General features: G+C 33.1%; 1 protein-coding gene across 2 annotated transcripts in view; it reads left to right on the forward strand.

Moving 5' to 3' along the window:
• The window catches only part of HACE1 (HECT domain and ankyrin repeat containing E3 ubiquitin protein ligase 1), an 89967-nt gene that overhangs the window by 65239 nt on the left and 3090 nt on the right, over positions 1 to 21638 (forward strand). For both annotated transcript variants that reach the window (XM_031456089.2, XM_031456090.2), the window contains 5 exons: positions 3128 to 3277; positions 3788 to 3984; positions 13037 to 13168; positions 18841 to 18939; positions 19227 to 19297. In XM_031456089.2, coding sequence (XP_031311949.1) covers positions 3128 to 3277; positions 3788 to 3984; positions 13037 to 13168; positions 18841 to 18939; positions 19227 to 19297 — 649 coding nt within the window. The remainder of the gene's footprint in view (positions 1 to 3127; positions 3278 to 3787; positions 3985 to 13036; positions 13169 to 18840; positions 18940 to 19226; positions 19298 to 21638) is intronic.

Raw genomic sequence — 21638 nt, forward strand, 5'->3', positions numbered from 1 at the left:
TGGTAGTAGGTGAATTTTAAAAATATTCAAGTCCTTGTTTGGAAGAATTAAAAATTTCTAACCCTATTTGATTTTCTAGGTCATAAAATTTATTGGTCATTAAAAACAAATTCTAGAAATCATGGTGTTAAATCTTAACTTATAATCCATTTATGTATAATAACTTTGTTTTCAGTCCTTTTAAAAGACTGGCAACTAAAAAGCTCTTAACCATGTAGTACAGATAAAAAACTCTTTTTGAGATGGTGTTTGCTACCTGCAGAATTGTAATTTGATATTGTAGGCTAAATGGAAATGGTTACCACCTCATTTGTGTGAGATATATCTGAGAGTTCTTTTTATTTTTTAATTTTATTTTATTGAGTTACAGTCGTTTATAGGGTTGTGTCAATTTCCAGTGTGGAGCACAATTTTTCAGTTACACATGAACGTATATTCGTTGTCACATTCTTTTTCACTGTATCTGAGAGTTCTTTAACTGAATAAAGATTTACATCCAAGAGAAGGTGGGATTTCAGTTTTTAAATGCTTTGCACCATTCCTTTTATTTCCTGAAGATTTTTTCTTTCCCAGTGTTTAAATTCTTTTATAAGGAACAAGTGTCTAATTAATTGTAGTATGATTGCATCCAACCAAACCAGCAACAAATCTCCATTGAGTAAGAGAGGCAAGTGGGGGTGGGCTGCAGTGATGCGAGGGAGCTGCACCTCTGTTCACCTATGTGGTGGGCTCTTCAGACACACCTGGTGTGTTTGAAATTATTTAGGAATATGGGACTTCCTGCTTTAATTCTGTAATCTTTGATTATTTGCTCTGAGATGAACTTGGTGTGTTTGTGATTTTATAACAAGCTTGATGAGGACCTGAGTTTATTATTTAAGCCTAATCGTTGAAGCAAGATTTAGCTTTAGAGCACTGTATTTTAGATTTACTTCTTTTCTTTATAGTCCCTTATGCTGAATCTGTCTACTTAGTTTCATATCTGAAAAACAGATTTGGTGTGGAATTATTAGTTGAGGTACTTGCTCATTTTACAAATTTATAGCAGATCATATGTGGAAGCACATAGACTGTAAAGATTGTGATTTTTTTCATTTTTGTAAGTCATATAAGTCTTCTCTTTGGAATTGCAATGTTAATAAATTAATACATAGATGAAATATTTCTGTGTTCTTATATTTAGTTGACAAGAAAATTTGGGAAACATTTGAGTAGACCTAATGTCTATAATAATTAATTTAAAACGGCTTTCTAATTAAATTAAATGCTTACTGTACAGCAGTGTAGTATAGTAGAGAGGCTAAGAGTTTGGCCTTTGTGGCATTCCACTGAATGTGAATCCTGGCTCTTTTTGCTATAATCTTGGGCCAGTAAATGTAACCTTTCTGGACCTTGATTTCCTCGTTTGAAAATGGTGATAACCTGTGTTTTGTAATGTAGGGGGAACTCAGTCAGCTGCTGTATAAAAATGCTTAGCCCAGTGCCTGGCATATAGAAAGCAGAAATAAATAGTAGATGCTGTTGTTATTGTTCTGTGAAAATGATATTATGCAGTAGGATTTCTTTCAGGCTATGAAAATAGCTGAGAGTGTCACGGTTATATTTGTTTGAACTTAAAACATAACAAACTTTATATTCTGTCTTAATTCATTTTCAAGTTAAAAACTATTCCTCATTTTCTGAAGATTTCTCGCCCCACTTTGTTTCCTTTTTCCTTTTGATTTCCCCATATCTATTCTTTTTAGTATCCCACTTTTCCCAGAAAGTAGAGAAGGAATTATGCACAGCCCTAGGGGAAGAAAGTTGAATCATCAGAAATCTTTGCTGATTCATTAATAACTCTAAGCATTCACTGTTTTATAGGTAAAAATATTTCTGAGTATTCTCAGAATATTGTTATTTTTGGAATTATGGGTTTCTTTGTCTTTGAAGTCTTTCTTCATCTCACAGAAACTTTGCTTTGACTCTTGATACCCAGTCTTACATCATGACTGGGAATGATTCTCAGAAGTACTTAGCAGTGATTGAATAGCTCACGTGGCCCTTTTAAGTCATTCAGCCATACGCTTCCAAATGTATACCTTATATCTAAGTAAACTTACTGGTTATGGTAATTTCATTCGGTGCCAGCACCAATAAATCAAAGACCAGTGAAGCACAAAGAATTAAAATACGTATACTCAGTAACCAAACATTTCACTTTCTAGTACTTTTTCTTTATTTACTTATGTTTGATGCTATTTCATTCAATTTATCAGTTTTTCTTTCTTTTAGCCCAGGTGCCTAGAAGAGTAGTAAATAGCATGAGCATCAATAAGTATTTGTTGAATGAACGAGAGAATTTGTAAATCTGAGTGAGTGATCACATAAAATGATAAGGAAGGGGAGAGTTATTCAAAGTTGAGATCTTGGTGTTAGGTTTTTCCATTACAGTAGATTTTTTTGAGGGCTTTTTAAAAATTATGGTAAAATACACATAGGATTTACCATTTTAACCATTTAAAAATGTATAATTCAGTAGCGTTAAGTACATTCACCACATTTCCAGACTTTTTTCATGTAAACAGAATTGCACTCCATTGCACTAGAGTTTGGCAGTAGTCAGTAACTATTGTCAATGCCGTTATTAATTACTTTTATACGTCATGTTATTTGTCATGAGGAAAACAGTTGTACATTTAAAATGTTTAGTTATTCTCTTGTAGTGCTCTGTTCCTTAAGCAGCAAAATGTAGTGAGTGCCTGCTGCACTGGACATGTATAGATGAATGAGACAATATCTGCCCTAATTCACAGCTGAGGTAGTTATTTCCACACTGCCTGGCAAAACGTGTGGGTGTGGGTGCGTGGGTGTGTGTATTTCCAGGATCTCTCTGAGACATCTTCTAACTACTTTCAGTGAAAAGTATTCTAAAATTTTCTCTCTGCACCAAGACTTACTCTGATAAGTATGTGTAAATTAATGATTACCTTTTATTCTTCCAATTCCACTGTCCGTTCTTGTGGAAGTTTATATATAATGTAACCTTAGCTTTGCTGAAGTTGTATGTGAACTAATTTATCTGCATTGAAATGATGTCTCTTCTGCATGGTCTTAAACATAAATTATTTTATCTTTATTTTAATAGGAACAACTTTTCAACCAAACAGCAACTCCTATGTAAATCCTGATCACTTGAACTATTTTCGGTTTGCTGGACAGATCTTGGGATTAGCTTTGAACCATAGGCAGCTGGTTAACATTTACTTCACTAGATCATTCTACAAGCACATTCTTGGTATGGCTCTACTCTTATTTCCATAGGCATTTATTTAAATTGTTTTTCTTACAGTCTTTGGGGAAAACTGAGTAGGTAAGTGATGACATTTTGGATGAATAATCTTATTTTGATTGGAGACTGGCTGTGTATGTAGGGTATTTGGGGGCCTGAGGGAGAGAAAAAACCTACATTTTTGATAAAAATTTCTTTTTATTTTAGCATGTATATGTTTATGCTAAGAATGCATTTTAATATGAATGTACTTGAGAATTGGCACTTTAAAGTTTATAAAATTTTTCTGAATAGCTGTTTCAAAGAAAGATTACATAGTAAAAATGTAGAAGAAACATAAGCTTAAATTTACAGACTTCTAAATTCAGTTATTAGTATTCATTTAAATCATTGCTGTGAATTGGATTATATTTTGCAGTTTTATAGAGTATCTGTAGAGGGCAGTATTTCACCATTAAACAGATAAGGAGAGGTGGAAACATTTAGAATATAACTGCTGTATGTTTACATTTTTAGGTATTCCTGTGAATTACCAGGATGTGGCATCCATTGATCCAGAATATGCCAAAAATTTGCAGTGGATTTTAGATAATGATATTAGTGATCTGGGCCTAGAACTAACTTTTTCTGTTGAGACTGATGTATTTGGAGCAATGGAAGAGGTTCCTCTGAAACCCGGGGGTGGAAGTACTCTTGTGACACAAAATAACAAAGTAAGTATTTGAATTCTTACCTTAGCCTTTGTTTGTAACTTGGCCCTGATCGTTTGCTGATTACTCTAATAGTCTCCTGGCATTCCGTCGAAAAACTTCTGTTACAGTTTCATAACATTTATAATAAGATATTTAAGTTAACTAAACCATCAATTACCAAACTTTGAATTATAAAGGATCGTTTCAATATTGTGTTAGATATGGCAGTTTCTGAAGCAGCCTAGAGCACAGTCCAGTTGATTGTATAAACTGGGGATCTGCATATCAAAAAATTCAATTAGAAATATAAACTTGCATCAATATCATATTTGCACTAACTCATGTGTTAAAAGTATGACATTAAGAGTTCCAACAGAGAAAAAAACTCCCAATGTTTAAACTTTGTACACACTTCTGGTTTCCAGTAAATTCTGTTAGACCTCTGAACTTGGGTTTTTTTTTTTTTTAACTTTGTAATTTATTTTTCATTTATTATTATGTTTCTTGTTTGTACATATTATTTTAAAATTTGGTGCATGTTTTAAATACACTGTTGAAAATTATGTTACTTTAATATATAATACAGTTTTATTTTATGTTTTTATATATATTATGTAGGAAATTGGGAGTCAAGAAAATTTAGTTTCAGAATTCTGGTTCTGTCACTTACCAGAAGCAACTTCTGGTTAAATAGGACTAAAACTTTTTTCCTTTCCTTCAGTTGGATTATAATTCCAAGACAGCTTCAGAATCAGCTAACTATAGGGGGAGGGTGTAGCTCAGTGGTAGAATGCATGTCTAGCATGCACAAAGTCCTGGGTTCAATCCCTAGTACCTCCATTAAAAATAAATAAATAAATAAATAAACCTAATTACCTGCCCCCACCAAAAAATAATAGTAAATAAAATAAAATGGACAGAATCAGCTAACTATAAAAAAGTATATCCATTGAATCATTTTATAGACTAGAAATTTAGTAAAATATAGTTTTTTTTTCAAAGGCCAAAAGACTTAGCCATGTTTTAACCTCTTTGAGCCCCAGTTTCTATTCTGTGTAATTGAGATAATAATAGCTCCCATATAGGATTGTTCTTAGCATTTTGTAAATTAAAAAAAAAAACAAAAAGCTAGAAGTTAGTAGTTATTGGCTGGTTTTCTATAAGAAGAGATTCTTATGTTTCACATAGGTACAGTAATGAAGACCTAAATTAAACTACATAATTTTACTTTTTGAAACTTAGATTCTATATACATACTAAAAAAGCATAAAATTCAGTTTTTGAAAATAAAATCAGGAGCTGCGTTGTTGCACATTTATACTTAGAAATTTTTTTACTCTGTCCTTTCATTTTACCCGTGAGGGCGTTGAAGCCTGAAGATTTACTAGTAAATCTGGGGCTAAAACCCAGTTCTCCCAGTTTCAAGTCTAATATTTTTCAAGTCGTCATCATGTTAGCAAAATTAATCATCTTGGAGAAGATCTTACTTGATTTTAATATAATGAGTCATGTTAAGCTCTAGAAGATTAAAATAGTAAAATGCTTAAATTAAGTTTTAAAATCTATATCAGCTTGCTAGTGAATGAAAGTATTTTTTAAATCTTCTAATTATTAGATTGTCTGCCTCATAGTGCTTTTATTATTTTATTTTACCCTGGAGACTTCCTTTCAATTAGGAGTAACGAAGTCAGAATCTTCATTATAAGCAAATGATTGTTTTTCACAAGAAAACCTCATAGGTGATTCCTCTCTGTGAATGCACTATCTGGTGAGTGCATTGTCACTCCTCTCAGATATATTTTACATGACAAAGTGGAAAGACTCATTAGCAATTGCATGATAGCTATATTTACACTTGCATCTCCTAACAGCCCCCTCCACTATGACTTGATTTTTGCTTAGATTTTTTTAAAGGTGTATCTTATTAATTCTTTTGCATTTGTGTCTTTTATTGAGGTCCAGAAAGAAGATACTTAATAAATAACAACAAATTAGGATATATTTCATTGAAGGTATACCCTTCATTATGAGTCTAACCTGAGGCCAGAATACTACTATAACATTACAGAGCCTGGAACTTTTGTTTCTCAGTTTAACACATTTTTATTTATACTGGCATTGCTTTGTTAATGACAGGCTAACTTTATTTTTAATGATTAGCTTTGGTAATAGAGATTTTAAAAGCAGGATTTCATCACTAATAAGTTAGTTCTTTTCAACTTTTGTTTTTCTAATATAAACATTTCTCACAATAAATTGAGCCTCTTCATTTTCTAATATTACCAGTAAGAATCAAGTGTAATTATATATCATGCTTAAACCTTTAATGTTTATTCAGTAAGCAACTTGATTAATTTTTTAACATTAAAAATCTTTAGAAACATCCCTACATCTTAAATTGATCACTGTACTTGGAATTTAGTTAAAGTATTCAATTTACAAATAAAATTTTCAAACCACATTCTTTAGAAGTATTATTATTATTTGTTAACATACATTCCTGTTATGAACTTTTCTGTTACTCTAGGGTTAGCCTTTTACTTACTTATCTTTATAAGTATAAAGTTATAATTGTCACGTTTGGAGTTCAACTTCAGAATTTATAAGCATATTAAAGCTTAAATGACTTGCCAAGCTTGTTAGTAAGAAAGAGTCTGTGTAAGCTGATCTCCACATGGGGGAGTCATTTATTCTTACATTTTATTGAAAGGCTTTGGTAATTATAGTCCGAAACCAAATAGAAAAAGTACTTTTGTTTAAAAAGAAGTACATTGATAAATACAAGTAATGTAGGCAGAACAATATATTATCAGTTCCACATTTGAAATAAAATACGCTTTTAAATTTAATTTTGTATCTGTCAAAGATTTGTTTTAAAATCTAGAGGAAAAAAAATCCCCTTGGTTTTACTTTAGAAAATGGCTGAATTACCAGGAGCTGAACATTTACATTTAAATAGTGTTTTCAGCTTTTTAAAAAGTTTTGGTGGGGAGGGTATAGCTCAAGTGGCAGAGGGCTTGCCTAGCATGCACGGGGTCCTGGATTCAATCCCCAGTATCTCCTCTAAAAAAACATAAATAAATAAACTTAATTACGCCCCCAAGAAAAAATTAAAATAAATAAATAAAAAGTTTTGCTCTCACTTTTTCAATTTCACTTTTAAATTCTTGACTCAAAGGTTAAAACTGTAGAGCCATAGAATCTTTTGTTTGTTTGTTTGTTTTTGGTAGGGGGAGGTATTTAGGTTTTTTCATTTATTTATTTTTAATGGAGGTCCTGGGTGTTGGACCCACAACCTTGTGCATGCTAAGCACGCCCGCTACCACTGAGCTGTACCAACCCCGCGGAACCATAAAATCTTAAGTTAGGGGTGACATGTTTTTGCTAGACCTTCAATTCTAGCTCTTAGAACTGAAGAGTAAGCTTCGTGGGTTTTAAGTGTTAACAACACTTTTACTAATACTAATCATAAAGTTCATTCAGGCTGAGGGGAAAAAAATGGGGTAGGATAGGACAGAAAGAATATCAGGGAATGGAGGAGGTGGCATGGAAGTTGAATAATAGAGGGAAAGTATTAATGATCAGAAAGGATAAGGAAGGGAGAAGGCAATGTTCTGCGCTTACAGAAGGCATAGAGATGATGGAGTGTGATATATTTGGGGAACCACAGGTAGATCAGAGTTGTAGACCTCAGCTCAAATTGCAGAGTGAGTGGGAAAAGATGAGGTGGGGAAGGTAGACAGGGGCCAAATTTGCATACACAATTAGAAATTTGAAAATTATTCCGAAGGCTTGGGGATGATTACAGATGCTCTAGGGGACAGTGACATCATCAAATTTCTGTTTTTTTTTTTTTTAAATGAAAAACAAAACCTTAAAAAAAAAGAGAAAAAAAAGAAAGACAAAACCAAATTCAGCTTGGAGTGTGAAGAATGGGTTGAAATGGGGCAATACTGGAATTAGGGCAACTGATAAATGATTGTGGCATTGGTCTGGGGAGCACGCAGGAGGGATTTTATAAGACAATGACAGTGAGGATGGAGAAAATGAGATAGCTTTTGAGGATGTAGAATTTCTAGAACATGGTAATTAACTGTTTGGGAAGGTGAAAAAAAAGAGGACAGAGGATGAGCCACTTACGTGGATGGGCTCCGGAATGGTGGATGGTGGTGTCATCCACCCTGTCTTCAACCTCATCACATCAATTCTATTTTCTGGTGATGATAATAGCCACTGCCTATTGAGTACTTTGTGTATTTGTATTGTGTTCTTGTGTATTTGAAGTGTGTTCTTTGTGCATCTCTCACTGTAACAGCCTTGTAAGATAGTTATTTCTGTTAATTCGTTGTGGAAACAGCTTTATTAATAAAAGCATCTGATATTTATCAGGTGCTTATAATATGCTCAGCACTGTTAAAAGTGCTTTATGTGTATTACCTTACTCTTAAACAGTCCTATGAGGTATAAATACCCCTTTCTACAGGTGAGGAAACTAAGGCATAAAGAGGTTAAGTAGCTTTCCTCCAAATTATATGGTTAATAAGTGGTGGATTTGAACCCAAGCAGTCAATAAATTTCAAGCCTCAGCCTTTAACTATGACACTGTATTGCTTTAGAAATTAAATAACTGTCTAAGGGCTCAGAATTAGTAACTGGTGGACCCTCAGTTTAAATCGAGGCCTGTGTGATTGTATAACTGCTTGTCCTCTCGTTAACTAAGGTAGTGAATATGAACAAGGTAGCAAATACAAATTTAGTATGTTTTCCTCCATTTCATTTTTGTATGGTTAATACCTTATATTTTATTGCTAGTTTCACTGATTTATTTCACATAGAGATACATTTGATGTGCATGTAAACCCAAAAATACAAACTTGTCTATATAGATTATTAAAGTGAATTACTTGTTTGCATGTTCAGAAAAATATACCATGTGAGATCTTTTTATTACCCTGAAAACTTTTAAAACAGTTTAGATCTAAGGTTCTCCATACTGAGTGTATGTGTATATTATTAGATTGGGTTTTAAATTATCCTTACTATCTTCCTGTAGACATGGAGAACATATTTCCTCAGCATTTTAGTTGGTATATTCTAAAAACTCACTTTAAAAATCACCAAATCTATGAAATGATAACCTAAAGAATCAGTTTTTAATGACTGAATTTATTGCAAGGAAACTGAAGAAGTAGGATTTTTACCAGACTATCAATCTTTGTAACTGATTTGTGATCTTAAAAATAAGAATATACTGGTAAAGAATAAATTATATAAAAAGTATTACATTGTAAAAATGTGCCACTCCATTTTCTTATATTTACTTCTTCCTGCTGAAGAAAACTGGTATCCTTTGATCTTTCAGTGAATAAATTTTCAATGAGAATTCTAATGTACCAGAGCAATAATAACCAGGTGGATAAATAAGCCCAGGAAAGAAGCTTTTATTACTAAAGGATTTGTATTCAAACAGTGAATTCAATTATGCCAGTCATAATGCCATTTAAACTTTTAATTTAAAAATAAAAATAACTGTTCCAAACAGTTTTACAAATGTGTCCAAGCTTATCATTCTAATTAGGGGGAATAAGAACATCTTGTTTTCACCATTAAAAGTTAACTATTATAAAAATATATATGCTTTATTTAGATATCTTTCATGAAATCATGAAAAAAATTTTCAAGAAGAAAAATAGCTTCAAAGAAAAGTGTCAGTTTTCAAAACTACCACCATTCCTCATAAGCTAACATGATTTAGGACATTTAAAATGTAAAGAAATTGCCTTCATGTTATCTGTATATTTGGTTTCATCTGGAAGGATTGGCTCCTCCTGCAGTATTTTCTAGAAGTATACTGTCCAGGACATGTACACGTTGAGCATTTGGACTGTGGATCATCTGAATTGAAATGTGCTATAAGTGTAAATGCATACCAGCTACTAAAAACTTAATGTGGACAAAAAAGAAAAAAAAGACATAATTTAGGTTCAAAGCCTGAAAAAGGTTAAAATTTTAAGATTTCCAGACATGATATTATTCATTCCACACATTCAGAAGACTAGGAGATTCTTAAAGTGTTTCTGTAACTAGACATGTAGTTTAACTGGAACATAATGCCTGAAAATTGAATCTCAATCTTAGTGTTTTTTATTTTTTCCCTTTGCAGCTTTTTTTTTCTTATTTATCTTATATCAGTTATGAGGCGCAGCCTCTGAGCTATAAAGAAGTTGCTAAGGCTCTTTTTTTAATTGTTGTTGTCTATGCTGAGTCTTTCTAAGTTGAAAACTTTTAAAATATTAACATGAATATTAACATAACTATTTTACCAGTACAGGTACTAACTCAGATTCTTTATATGGTTAATTCTCCAATTTAATTCTGTGGCATCTGGTATTATTTTATACTCTCAAAGAATTAACAGCAAAACTCAGGTGGGAGCAAATATTCCTCCTAGGATATGCCATCTATTGGGAATAAAAGATCCCCTACCCCCAAGTTATATCCTCTCTTTAAATACCTTAGAACAAAGTGGGATTTTAGATTTCATTTACATTTAATGTTTATTTGTGCAACTCTTTATGTCTGTGTTTTGTGGACTGATTGTCATCTACATGTCAACTGTTTTCTTAAAGTATTTACGATATTTGATATAGTTACCCAGGGGCATAAAGTATAGGGGTGAGTCACTTGGATGCTTTTGTAGGTAGTGGGAATGCAGCCAGTGTATTTCTGCACAGCATGAACTGTCAAAATGTTAGTGAATAATAATAGTGGATGTTCATAGTAATAATTGTATCAAGAACAGGTTAATATGTGTTATTCTGTTTGAAGATATGCTCTTTAAGGAGGTAGGGAAACATTTTAGAAGCAGTTGGATTTAGATTTTTTTTTATTAAATAGTTAATTTTCAACTACCTGGAAAACTCTTATTTTACTAAACAATTCAGGAGAGTTTGTGATGGCTAGGATTTTATTGTCTTACTGAGAAATAATTTAGACCAAGATTCATCCACATTTAAATTAACTTAATATGGAGACTGGTATCTGAAGTTGCGGATTTTCACAAATTGATACTCAGTAACTATGGGCCAGAGTTGCAGAAAAAATGTGGGAAATAATTAATATTAGAGGGGATGTTAGTATATTTATGAAAATTAATTTTTAAAAGTAGAATGTATAAGGAAATAATAGGAATTAATTGACAGAAAAGAAAATGTGTACTGTTCTGATAAATTTGGAATGCAGTGGCAAATGAAAATAGGTAAAGTATACTTGAACAGTTCGTGCTTCCTAATTTGAGGCCTTGAACAATGACTGTTGAATTGTTCCTTAAGTTTACGAAAGCAAAACCTCTTGGGAAAAAGCTATTCCCGTTAAGGGAAGATAGGATCTCATATAGCACTTAAAATACATAGATAGTGAGTGAATGGGGCAGAAAAATTTTATTATGTTCAGTAAGCAGTTTTAGTTAGAGCAGACATCAGTTAAAAGAGAAGCATGTGCTAATGCTGATTGCCACTTGGAAGTGTGTTGTATGTTACTGGGTTGGACCCTGAAAATTTTGTTTATGTTTCTGTTTGGTTGTTTGGGAAACATTTCTGTTTCCCTCTCTCTAATAACTACCTGAGTGTAACTTGTAGAAACTAATTAAATCCTACACAGTGGGGAAACCTTTGGGTGCAGGGAGTGGGATATAGGGTGGGAATAGATTGAATAGCAGAGCTGGCAGCTTTCCCTGGGCCAGGTTGCACAGGGAAGAGCCGTGAGGGGTGTGGGGAGAGCTGTGAGCAATCCTTTGTGACCCTTCTGTAGCTCTGAGATGTATGGAGAATTCATAGCCAGAGTCATATATAATTTGCTGGCTCAGTGCCTGTGGTTTTTTGGGGTGAATAGAGCATCAGATTAGTGCCAAAAAAAAAAAAAACCAAAGGAAGAGACCTAAAACAGACTTTCTCCTTCTATGTTGAAAGCATTCATTCCTGGGAGATGAGAACTATATACAGCATATTGCTTTTAATTCTTGAAGTTCCACTCAGATGGACTTTAAAATATATGAATGGTAACAATGGATAGAGTTTATGTACAGAAATATATGGTAATTCATTCTGATCTGAGCTAAAATACATTTTTAGTCCTAGTTAAATTTCTCATGACACTATTTTCAATGATGATGGTGTGTATTTTAAAATAAAATGTGTGAAAGTAGCTTACCTTAACTCAGAATCAAATAGGCTACACTTAAATGAACCATTTTATCTAGTTCTAAGTGTGTTTTAAATGACTTCGTTGAATGTATACATTCATCACATATTTGTTGAACAGTTAGAAAGTGGAAGCCATTTTTTAAGAGCTGAACATATATACTGGTAAACAAAACAGAGCCCCTGCTTGCAGAGAGATTACAATCTAATGAGACGTTTCAGTCACAGATAGCAGGAAGCACACAGACACTGAGGCCTGAAAAAGCTTGTGTTTGGGGAAAGAGAGTGAGGGAGCCGGGCGGGGAAGAGTGGCAGGACATGAGATGAGAGAGCAGGGGAGAGGCGGGGTCATTTAGGGCCTTATGGACCAGGAAAGAAATTTGAACTTTACTCCAGATGTCATGGGAAGTCATTGTAAGGTTTTGAGAAGCAGGGTTATGTGATCTGAATTACATAATTTTAAAAAGTATTTTTTTAAAAAAGTCACTGGTGTGGAGAAGCAGCAGTACAGAGGCAAAAATGGCAGCAGCACCACCAGCTGTTGCAGTAATCCAGGTGAGAGAAGCTGGTGGCCTGGACCGAGGTGCTACAAGTAGAGGTGGTGAGACAAGGTCCGACTGAGAATACTTTTTGAAGGTATGTCTGATAGCACTGGCTGATAGAGGGTGTGAGAGAAACCTGGTTGATTGATTCCTAGGATTTTGGCTTAAACAGCTTAGTGAATGGTAGATTACTGGTTTGCTGAGATGGATGAATATTGGTGCCAAATTAATGCTGAACCTTTACCTCTTAAATAAGAAATGATCATATCAACAGTGTTTTAAGTACATGAAATTTTTAAAAATCATCACAGAAACTTTCTTTTTTTTTGACAGGCGGAATACGTCCAGCTTGTTACGGAACTTCGAATGACAAGAGCCATTCAGCCTCAGATCAATGCTTTTTTACAGGGCTTTCATATGTTCATTCCACCCTCCCTTATACAACTTTTTGATGAATATGAATTGGTAAGGAAAGACATCAGTTCTTTTGTTGTTACACAACACAGCAACACAAAACTCCAGTTGATGTAATTCAGAAATAATTTTGGAGCACAGTGATGAATGGAATGATGTAAGACATTATGGTTTAATAGTCACATTTAGAGAGTTGTTATAAGATTTGTGATCGTGCTTCTGTTAAGCTTAATAACCAGATTAACAGTTTTTTAATGTGAAATGGAGTGAGGTGGTGACAAACAAAAATGGAATGTATTTCCAAAGTATTCTCTATGGGAGATATTGAAGCCAGTCTTCCCCAAAGCAATATTCACATAATTTCTGAATTTTTTGTTTGGCCAAATGAGGTAAAGGATACTGATACTAATTTTATGTATTTCTGAAAAGAAAAATTGATTGAGGGGTTTTCTTGTATTTGTTATCTTCTCCAGCTTATAATTCATCATGTATATGCTTTTATAATTTTCCATTTTAAACCTATATGGAGTCCACTGTCTTTGTTGGCCCCTCGTCTCTAAGGAATGATTTGTTTTGCTTCTTCAGTTTGCCTGTTACTATGATCTAACAGGGTTTCTAATTTTATATAATTTATGCCTGCATTTACCCCCTTTCCTTTTTCCTCTTTTATTTTTGTTAGTAAATTATTTTCAAACTCTTTGAATTGTCTAATTTCTTAAAAAAAAAAAAACCACACAGTATTTTAAATGAGTGTAACTGCTTTCTTATTTAAAAAATTACAATTTGGAGTAAGAAATTTTAGTATCCTTTGTTTTTTATTCTGTCTCATAAAATTAGTTTCACCCTATGCCTTTCATTTTAATGTATTAATAAGTATATCGGTGTGTACTGTTAATTTTACATGTACCAGTATTTTAATTCATCACTTATATAGTATATCTTAGTATAGTAGTGGACAAAATTTGCTAATTAATTTTTAAGTCCATTGTGACTTAGTTTCATTAAGTGTCAGTTTTGAGTATTTTGGTTGTGTTTTTTAGGTTTATTATTGGTTTCATTTAGCATAGACTTCTCTAGTTTTTGCATGACCATGAAAGTTATTATTTGAGCATTTGAAAGTAGAGGAGTATGTATGAACTGTTAAACAGAATATTACATTATTTTCTGGACCTATGTATAAAAAACAAGTAACAACACAAATAATTGACAAAAACTTCACCTCATAACTTACTGATAAGGTTTATGAAACTTTATTGAATTACAGAATGCATAGAGAAAAGTACATGCATCATAAATGTGTAAATTGATGAATTTTCACAAACTAAATACACCTATGAAACAGCACCCAGATTAAGAAACTGAGAAATTGTAGCATCCGGATCCCACTCACGTCCTCTTCCAGTCACTCCCACCCCTCATGGGTAACCACTCTCCTGACTTAATATAGATTAGGTTACCTGTTTTTAAACCTAATGCAGATGAAATAATCACCTAGAATATATCTAAATTCTTTAGCACAACTTTTTGTTTGTGAGAAACATATGTATTGTTACATGCAGTTGTAATGTGTTCATTTTCATTGTAGTACCTCATTTTGTGTCAATATACTTTATTTTTGTCTTTTCTACTCTTGATGAGTGTTTGGTGGGTACTTTACGGTTTCGGGCTTTTTGAAACAGTGCTGCTACAAACACTTTAGTACATGTCTTTAGGGGAACATATGTATGCATTCTGTAGATTATTTACCTTGGAGGGGAATTGCTGGGATACAGGGTGTGCATTTATACCCTTAGGGTAGATACTAGCAAATAGTTTTCCAAAGCGGTGTGTCAGTTTACACTCCCACCAACAGATATGAGAGTTCTCTGTATTCCACATCCTTCCCAGCATTTGATACTTCCTGTCTTTTTTATTTTTATCATTCTGGTGGAATAGTAGTGGTATTTCCTGGAGATTTTTAACTTACATTTCCCTGATGATCAGTGAGGTTGAGCATGCATTTTATATGGTTATTGGCCATTTGTATACTCTGTTTTTGAAGTGTTTGTTCAAGTGATTTGTCCATTTTTCTGTTGTGTTTTCTGTTTTTTTTTTTTTAACTGATTTGTAGGAATCTATATATTCTGCATAGGAGTCTTTCTTAGGTATATGTATTGTGAATATCTTCTCCCACTCTGGTATTAATAAAAGTTTTTAGTTTTAACACAGCTCAGTTTATCACTTTTTTCTCTCTCTCTTTCTCTCTCTCTTTTTTTTTTTTTTAATGAATGGAGCTTTTTCAGTCCTGTTTAAGAAATTATTTCTTATTCCAAGATCATGAAAGTATTTTCCTGTGTTTTCTTCTAAAAGCTTTATTCCTTTGTTTTTTCGTATTTAGGTCTACTCCTAGTAAGTTGGTTTTTTTTGGGGGGGGGGTGGTAATTAGGCTTATTTATTTGTTTAGTTTTTGGAGGGGGTACTGGGGATTGAACCCAGGACCCAGTGCATGCTAAGCATGTACTCTTCCACTTGAGCTATACATACCTCTCTCCTGCTCCTAGTAAGTTGTTAGTTGTGGTTCTTATTAAGTCAGGATTCCTAGTCTGTCTTAGACTCTGGCTTTACTAAGTTGAGCTGATTCAGACGGTCGGATTGTTTGGGAAGAGCAGTGTTGTAGGCCTAACGCTGATTTATGCAGTGATGATAATTACTATTATTAAACATTTAGTATTTGCCAGGTACTTCATGTGTATTAACTTTCAAAACCTTCACATCAGACCCCTGAAGTAGGTATTATTATTCCCATTTTACAGATGAGAAAAACCAGGCTAAAGAAGATATGAAACTTGCTCATGTTCATAGAGTATGTGTTACAGCCAGACTGTGAGCCCGTGTTCTCTGACCCACAGCCCAGTCTCTCTTCATCAGTATTGCCAAACTGCCTCTCAGTGGCATGAGTTATAAATAGGACTTGGTTTGGGAACCTTTTGTGTGACTTTGTGTCTTCCATAGGAAGGGGCTCTGGTAGGTTAGGATAGGAAACTTTAAAAAAGTTGGCCCAAACATCTAAGCTAGATGTTCATTAGAGTTAAAGGATACAGGTTAGATTAGATTCTAGAGTTTTAGTGAAAAGAAGATACGTAGTAGTGTCAGTGTCCTGACCTGGAGATTTATTCATCCATGTGGACAGAATGTAATCTCAAGTCAAGAGGTGATCTTCAGGTTCAAAAATGGTGACAACATTGTTGTCATTACTATGTCTATAATGTTATTACAATTGAGAGGTTCCTCATGTCTGAGGGACTGTCCGGCCATATTGTGCTGCTTATGAATTTATCCATGGTGGTGCCAGAATATTAGACTGAGCTGTGTGAATACTAGGTAAGCTCACAGATCTGAATGCCTGCATGACTCAGTTTCTGACTATTAGTGTATGGGTTGTATATGTTGCACCCAGTTCCAACAGACCAATTCAGTTATTCTGTCATACTTTAATAATAAATTATTGACTGGGACTCAGAAACTTTTAGTTACATGTACTTTTTATTGTGGAATTCCCATTTCATCCATTTGTTTTCATTTAATTAATTTTTTCCCCAAGTATTATGTGGGATACTAAAGATCTTTTTCCTCTTCACTAAATTGTAACATATGATGTTCATGAAATGCTTCAAATTTCTTGAGAGAATATAGTCTTAGTTATTTTTATTAATAATTAACAATGAAAGCATGCTTAATATTATTAAAGGCTTATCTTCATCCTGGAAGGAAAGAGGATTAAACTCATGAGTTGTAAGAACATGTAACAATCATCTACATTCCTTTTTGGCAGATTTGTATCAGGGTCCTGCCAGGGAACAGAATTTCCCTGGATGGTTCAAATAAAGAAACTTAAATGAAGGAACTTACAGATGCCTGCGCAGGTTAAGAATATTAACAAGATACGGTGAGGCATCCCGAGACTAGCAACGGCGGAAAGCCTTTGTCACCCCTAGGATTGAAGACAAGTGGAGGAATTATTGTGAGGAGTCCTGTGAGAGCCTAAACCACACAGAAGGGGACACCAGGTGGTAGCTATAGTTGAAGAGACATGACCACTGCAAAGATGTACTGAAGCAGGAGGAGAGCAGAAAATACTTGTACCTGCAGACTCCTACCTGTTTCCCAGTGATGGAACCCAACCTGTAGCCAGCAGGCAAGAGAGCCTGTCTGCAGGGATCAGCCTCCTGGGGCACAGAATGTGCAAAGGGAGGTGGAGAATGTATTTGGGTGTGGTAAATGGACACTAACCAGAATGCCTTCATCTAGCAGAAGTTTTTTATAGTACTGTGGCAAAGAGGACTAAAACACACCCTAGACCAGGGGTTCCCAAACTCTTTGGTCTTAGGACCACTTACAGGGAAAGAGTTTTTGTTTATGTGGACTATAGTAATTGGTATTTATTATGTTTGAAATTCAAACAAATGTAAAATATTTTATTAATTCATATACAAATAATGCATTACATTTTAACAAACATTTTAAAATGAAAACTACATTTTGCAGAATAAAATTAAAATAGTGGAAAGAGTGGTATTGTTTTACATGTTCGCAAGTTTCTTTAATGTCTGGCTTAAAAGAGGAAACTGGGTTCTCATACCTGCTTCTGCTTATAATCTATTATGATATGTGGTTTGGTTGAACAATATAGAGAAAGTCCAGCCTCAGATAAGTTCGAAAAGGGAGAACCTTGCAGACTCCTTGAATAGATCTCAGAAACACCCAAGAGTTCTCAGACACCAGCTTATCTTAACCTTCACTTATCTTTTCAGAGCATACTCTATAGTAGTCAGGTATATACTATGAGCAGTTGCTGTAGAAATGATTTTGAACCACATTGTATCTATCTCTGTAATAACAAATCCTGCTGTTCTGATTTGTCAGTGTTAAGCGTAGGCTAGTTATTGCCTCACTTTACTGTGTAAACACATCCAACTGTGAAATACGGGTTGACTCAGAGACGTGGACAAGCTTTTTTCATGTCCTCGTTTCTCTTGGGAAACATAGTGGTAAATACTTTTGCCATTCTTAATTTCATCCTTAGTTATTTGATATTTTGTTTCTTTGATGGTCTTCCTGGAAAAAAAAGGATACCAAAAGTCATTTTTAGGAAAATTGCATTTTTTTCTCACCGTGGGGCAAGTTGACTTTAAAGGATTAAAATTATTCCAGAATAGAGTTCTTCAAAGGCCTGAATCTGTTTTGTATTTTTTAAAATAATAACTATTTTTATTATTATAACTCCTTTTTTTCTAGTGATTAGGGTTTCTTGATCTTTTCCTTTGCCTAACCCAGACTTGTCTAAGTCTTCGTTGTCACTTTCATATTAAGAGTACAGTCTCTTTATAGAGTTTAACGAATTCATAAAATAAAAATAAATATAAACCAAAGATAATAATGTTCATAAAACTGTTGCACATGTAAAGTGTTGTAGCCTATGTATTTATATATAAATGTAAACTATTATCTCTCATAATTAAATTGTGTCAGTGCACAGATGTCTCCACATCTCACAATATTTGAGCTTATCAGTATCAAGGGTTCTCTCGCATGTAGTGCTTGTTGTTGGTGACATGCAGACACTGTCACAAAAATAAATCAGTTTTACGTGGGATTAGTTTCTAATTAAAGCAGATTTTCTATTTAAATGTAATCGCTTTTTTTCCCAAAGAAGATTAATGAAATATTTTTCTTCTTCCCCAAAGGAGCTGCTGCTTTCTGGCATGCCAGAAATTGATGTGAGTGATTGGTTAAAAAATACAGAATACACAAGTGGCTATGAAAGAGAAGATCCAGTTATTCAGGTAAAAAAAAAATCTCTCTAGAGCTTAGAATGAAGTTAAATTTTGCCATTTAATCTTGTAAGCTTTTCAGCACTATTGGATGAAAACCTACATTAATTAACAAAGTAAAGTTTTCCCTTAAATTCTTCTCATGGGAATTGCATATGAAAGCTTTGTATGAAATCATTTTTGATAAATGAGTTTCATAGAATAAAATATGCTTTATGAATATTGCACACTTCTCTAGTATTAAGAAGCCTACAGTTGCTCTGAAATATGAGCTAAGTTTTTTCGTTGTTTTTTCTTAGTGGTTCTGGGAGGTTGTGGAAGATATTACTCCAGAGGAGAGAGTTCTTCTCCTGCAGTTTGTTACTGGCAGGTAAGAAGTGTTTTCATGATAATGTGGAAAGAATTTAATGTATTCCATTTTTAATGGCTTAGAGATAAACACCTCAAAATGAATTATTACTCTAAATTGTCAGTTTCTCCCTTTCCTTTCCCCTTTTTAAGGTATTAAACAAAGATTTATTTAGGCATTAAAGTTAAAACATATATAGTAGTGCTCAATAAATGTTTATTTAAGGTACAAAAAAATGAACTGTCCCAATCAGGAGTATCAGCAAAATATTTTATAATTTGGTAGTCTTTTCATTCTGCGGGTAAGTCAGTGGTAATAGCCAATATTTGTATAATACTGGGACAACATGCGTGCTCGTGCACACACACGCATGCACGCACACACACACAGCATATAATACCCATACACAGCAGTTTTTCTCCAGTTCTTATCAAACTTTAAAGTCTCAAGATTCATGGCCTAAAAAATATTTTGTGATACTTCACTTTGAAAAATCTACTTTTGGAACCAATTAAATATCATAGATATTAGAAAACTAAATGATTTAAACCTCTTTTAACTTACAGTTCAGAAAGATAAAAGAAAAAATCTGAAAATTTCATCTGTGTCCTATTAATGAAAATGTAGTTCAGTTGTTCCATTATGTAAATGTACATTGTTCTTCTAAGAAAGTTGGAATTAAAAGAAATAAGAACCATCACCTGCCAGCAGTAACCACTATAAATAAATTGATATATTCTTTATTTTTTTTCTGCCTATTTTAAAAACATGATTGTGACTGTATATCTATATATTATATATATATAATTCACTGTTTTGTTTTTAAAGTAGTTCATAACCATTATAGAAAATTTGGAAAATGGAAAATATAGACAGAAGAAAATGAAAATCTCATTAAGTAATTACATTGTTTAGAGATAACACTTCATATTTTGCTGTATTTTCTTAGTTTTTAAATTATATAATTAGAAAAATATTTAGAGTTGTACTACACATCTAATTTTAAAGAATAAGTAAAACATGAATATTTATAGATTGTAGACTAAAGATTTGAAACAGAACCTTTTTTTAACTTTTGTGTTTTTGTTTTTTTGGTTTCTTAGTGCCAAGAAATACCTCGAGATTTGAGTAATTTAATAAAAAGTTATACAAAAATTATATTTTCTATGTAGTATGGTTAGACAATTCAAATTTTTTTAAAAAGTCACCTCTAATCTTAGTCTCTGAAGACAATCACTGTTAACACTTTGGTTATTCTCCCAGAATTTTCTCCCATACATAAATTTTTATTTTAAAAACTTTGTTCCTATTTTATAACTTTTGAATTTAGTAATATATAATTAAAAATTGTTCCATTTATAAATCTAATTTTTACATGGCTGTCTATTCTTCAATTTATGGACCTCCCTTAACTTATATTGTCCTATATTGATAAATTATCTTGTTTATGAATAATGCTGAACAAATAAGAAATTCTTGTGCTTATATGTTTGGAGGCCAGTATGATTATTTATAAATACAAGATAAATATAATATATAGGATAAAAATATGGGACAAATTCTTAGAAATGAAATTTTTGGATTAAAAAAGTCTATAACTTTTTCTAACTTTGATACATATTATTCCTTTAACCTTCGGAAAGGTATCAGATTCACATCAGGGAATGAGAGGGCCTCTTCCTTTTATTCTACAGAATGTAATCATTTTTCTTTATTTTTTAATTTTTATTAACATATAGACGGTTTACAATGTGTCAGTTTCTGGTGTACAGTATAACAGTTCAGTCATACATATACATACATACGTTTATTTTCATATTCATTATAGATTACTACAAGATATTCAATATAGTTCCCTGTGCAATATACTATAAACTTGTTTTTCTATTTTATAAATTATAATTAGTATCTGCAAATCTTGAACTCCCAATTTATCCCTTCCCACCCCCTTTGCCCCATGGTAACCGTAAGTTTGTTCTCTATGTCTATGAGTCTGTTTCTGTTTTATAAATAAGTTCATTATTTTTTTAGATTCCACATGTAAGTGATATCATATGGTATTTTTCTTTCTCTTTCTGGCTTACTTCACTTAGAATGACAATCGCCAGGTGCATCCATGTTGCTGCAAATGGCATTATTCTTTTTTATGGCTGAGTAGTATTCCATTGCACAATATACCACAACTTCTTTATCCAGTCATCTGTAGATGGACATTTAGGTCGTTTCCATGTCTTGGCTGTTGTAAATAGTGCTGCTATAAACATTGGGGTTCATGTATCTTTTTTGAGTTAAAGTTCCCTCTGGGTATGTGCCCAGGAGTGGGATTGCTGGATCTATTTTTAGTCTTTTGAGAAATCTCCAT

The sequence above is a fragment of the Camelus dromedarius genome, chromosome 6 (genome assembly GCF_036321535.1).
Source record: "Camelus dromedarius isolate mCamDro1 chromosome 6, mCamDro1.pat, whole genome shotgun sequence".
NCBI lineage: Eukaryota > Metazoa > Chordata > Mammalia > Artiodactyla > Camelidae > Camelus > Camelus dromedarius.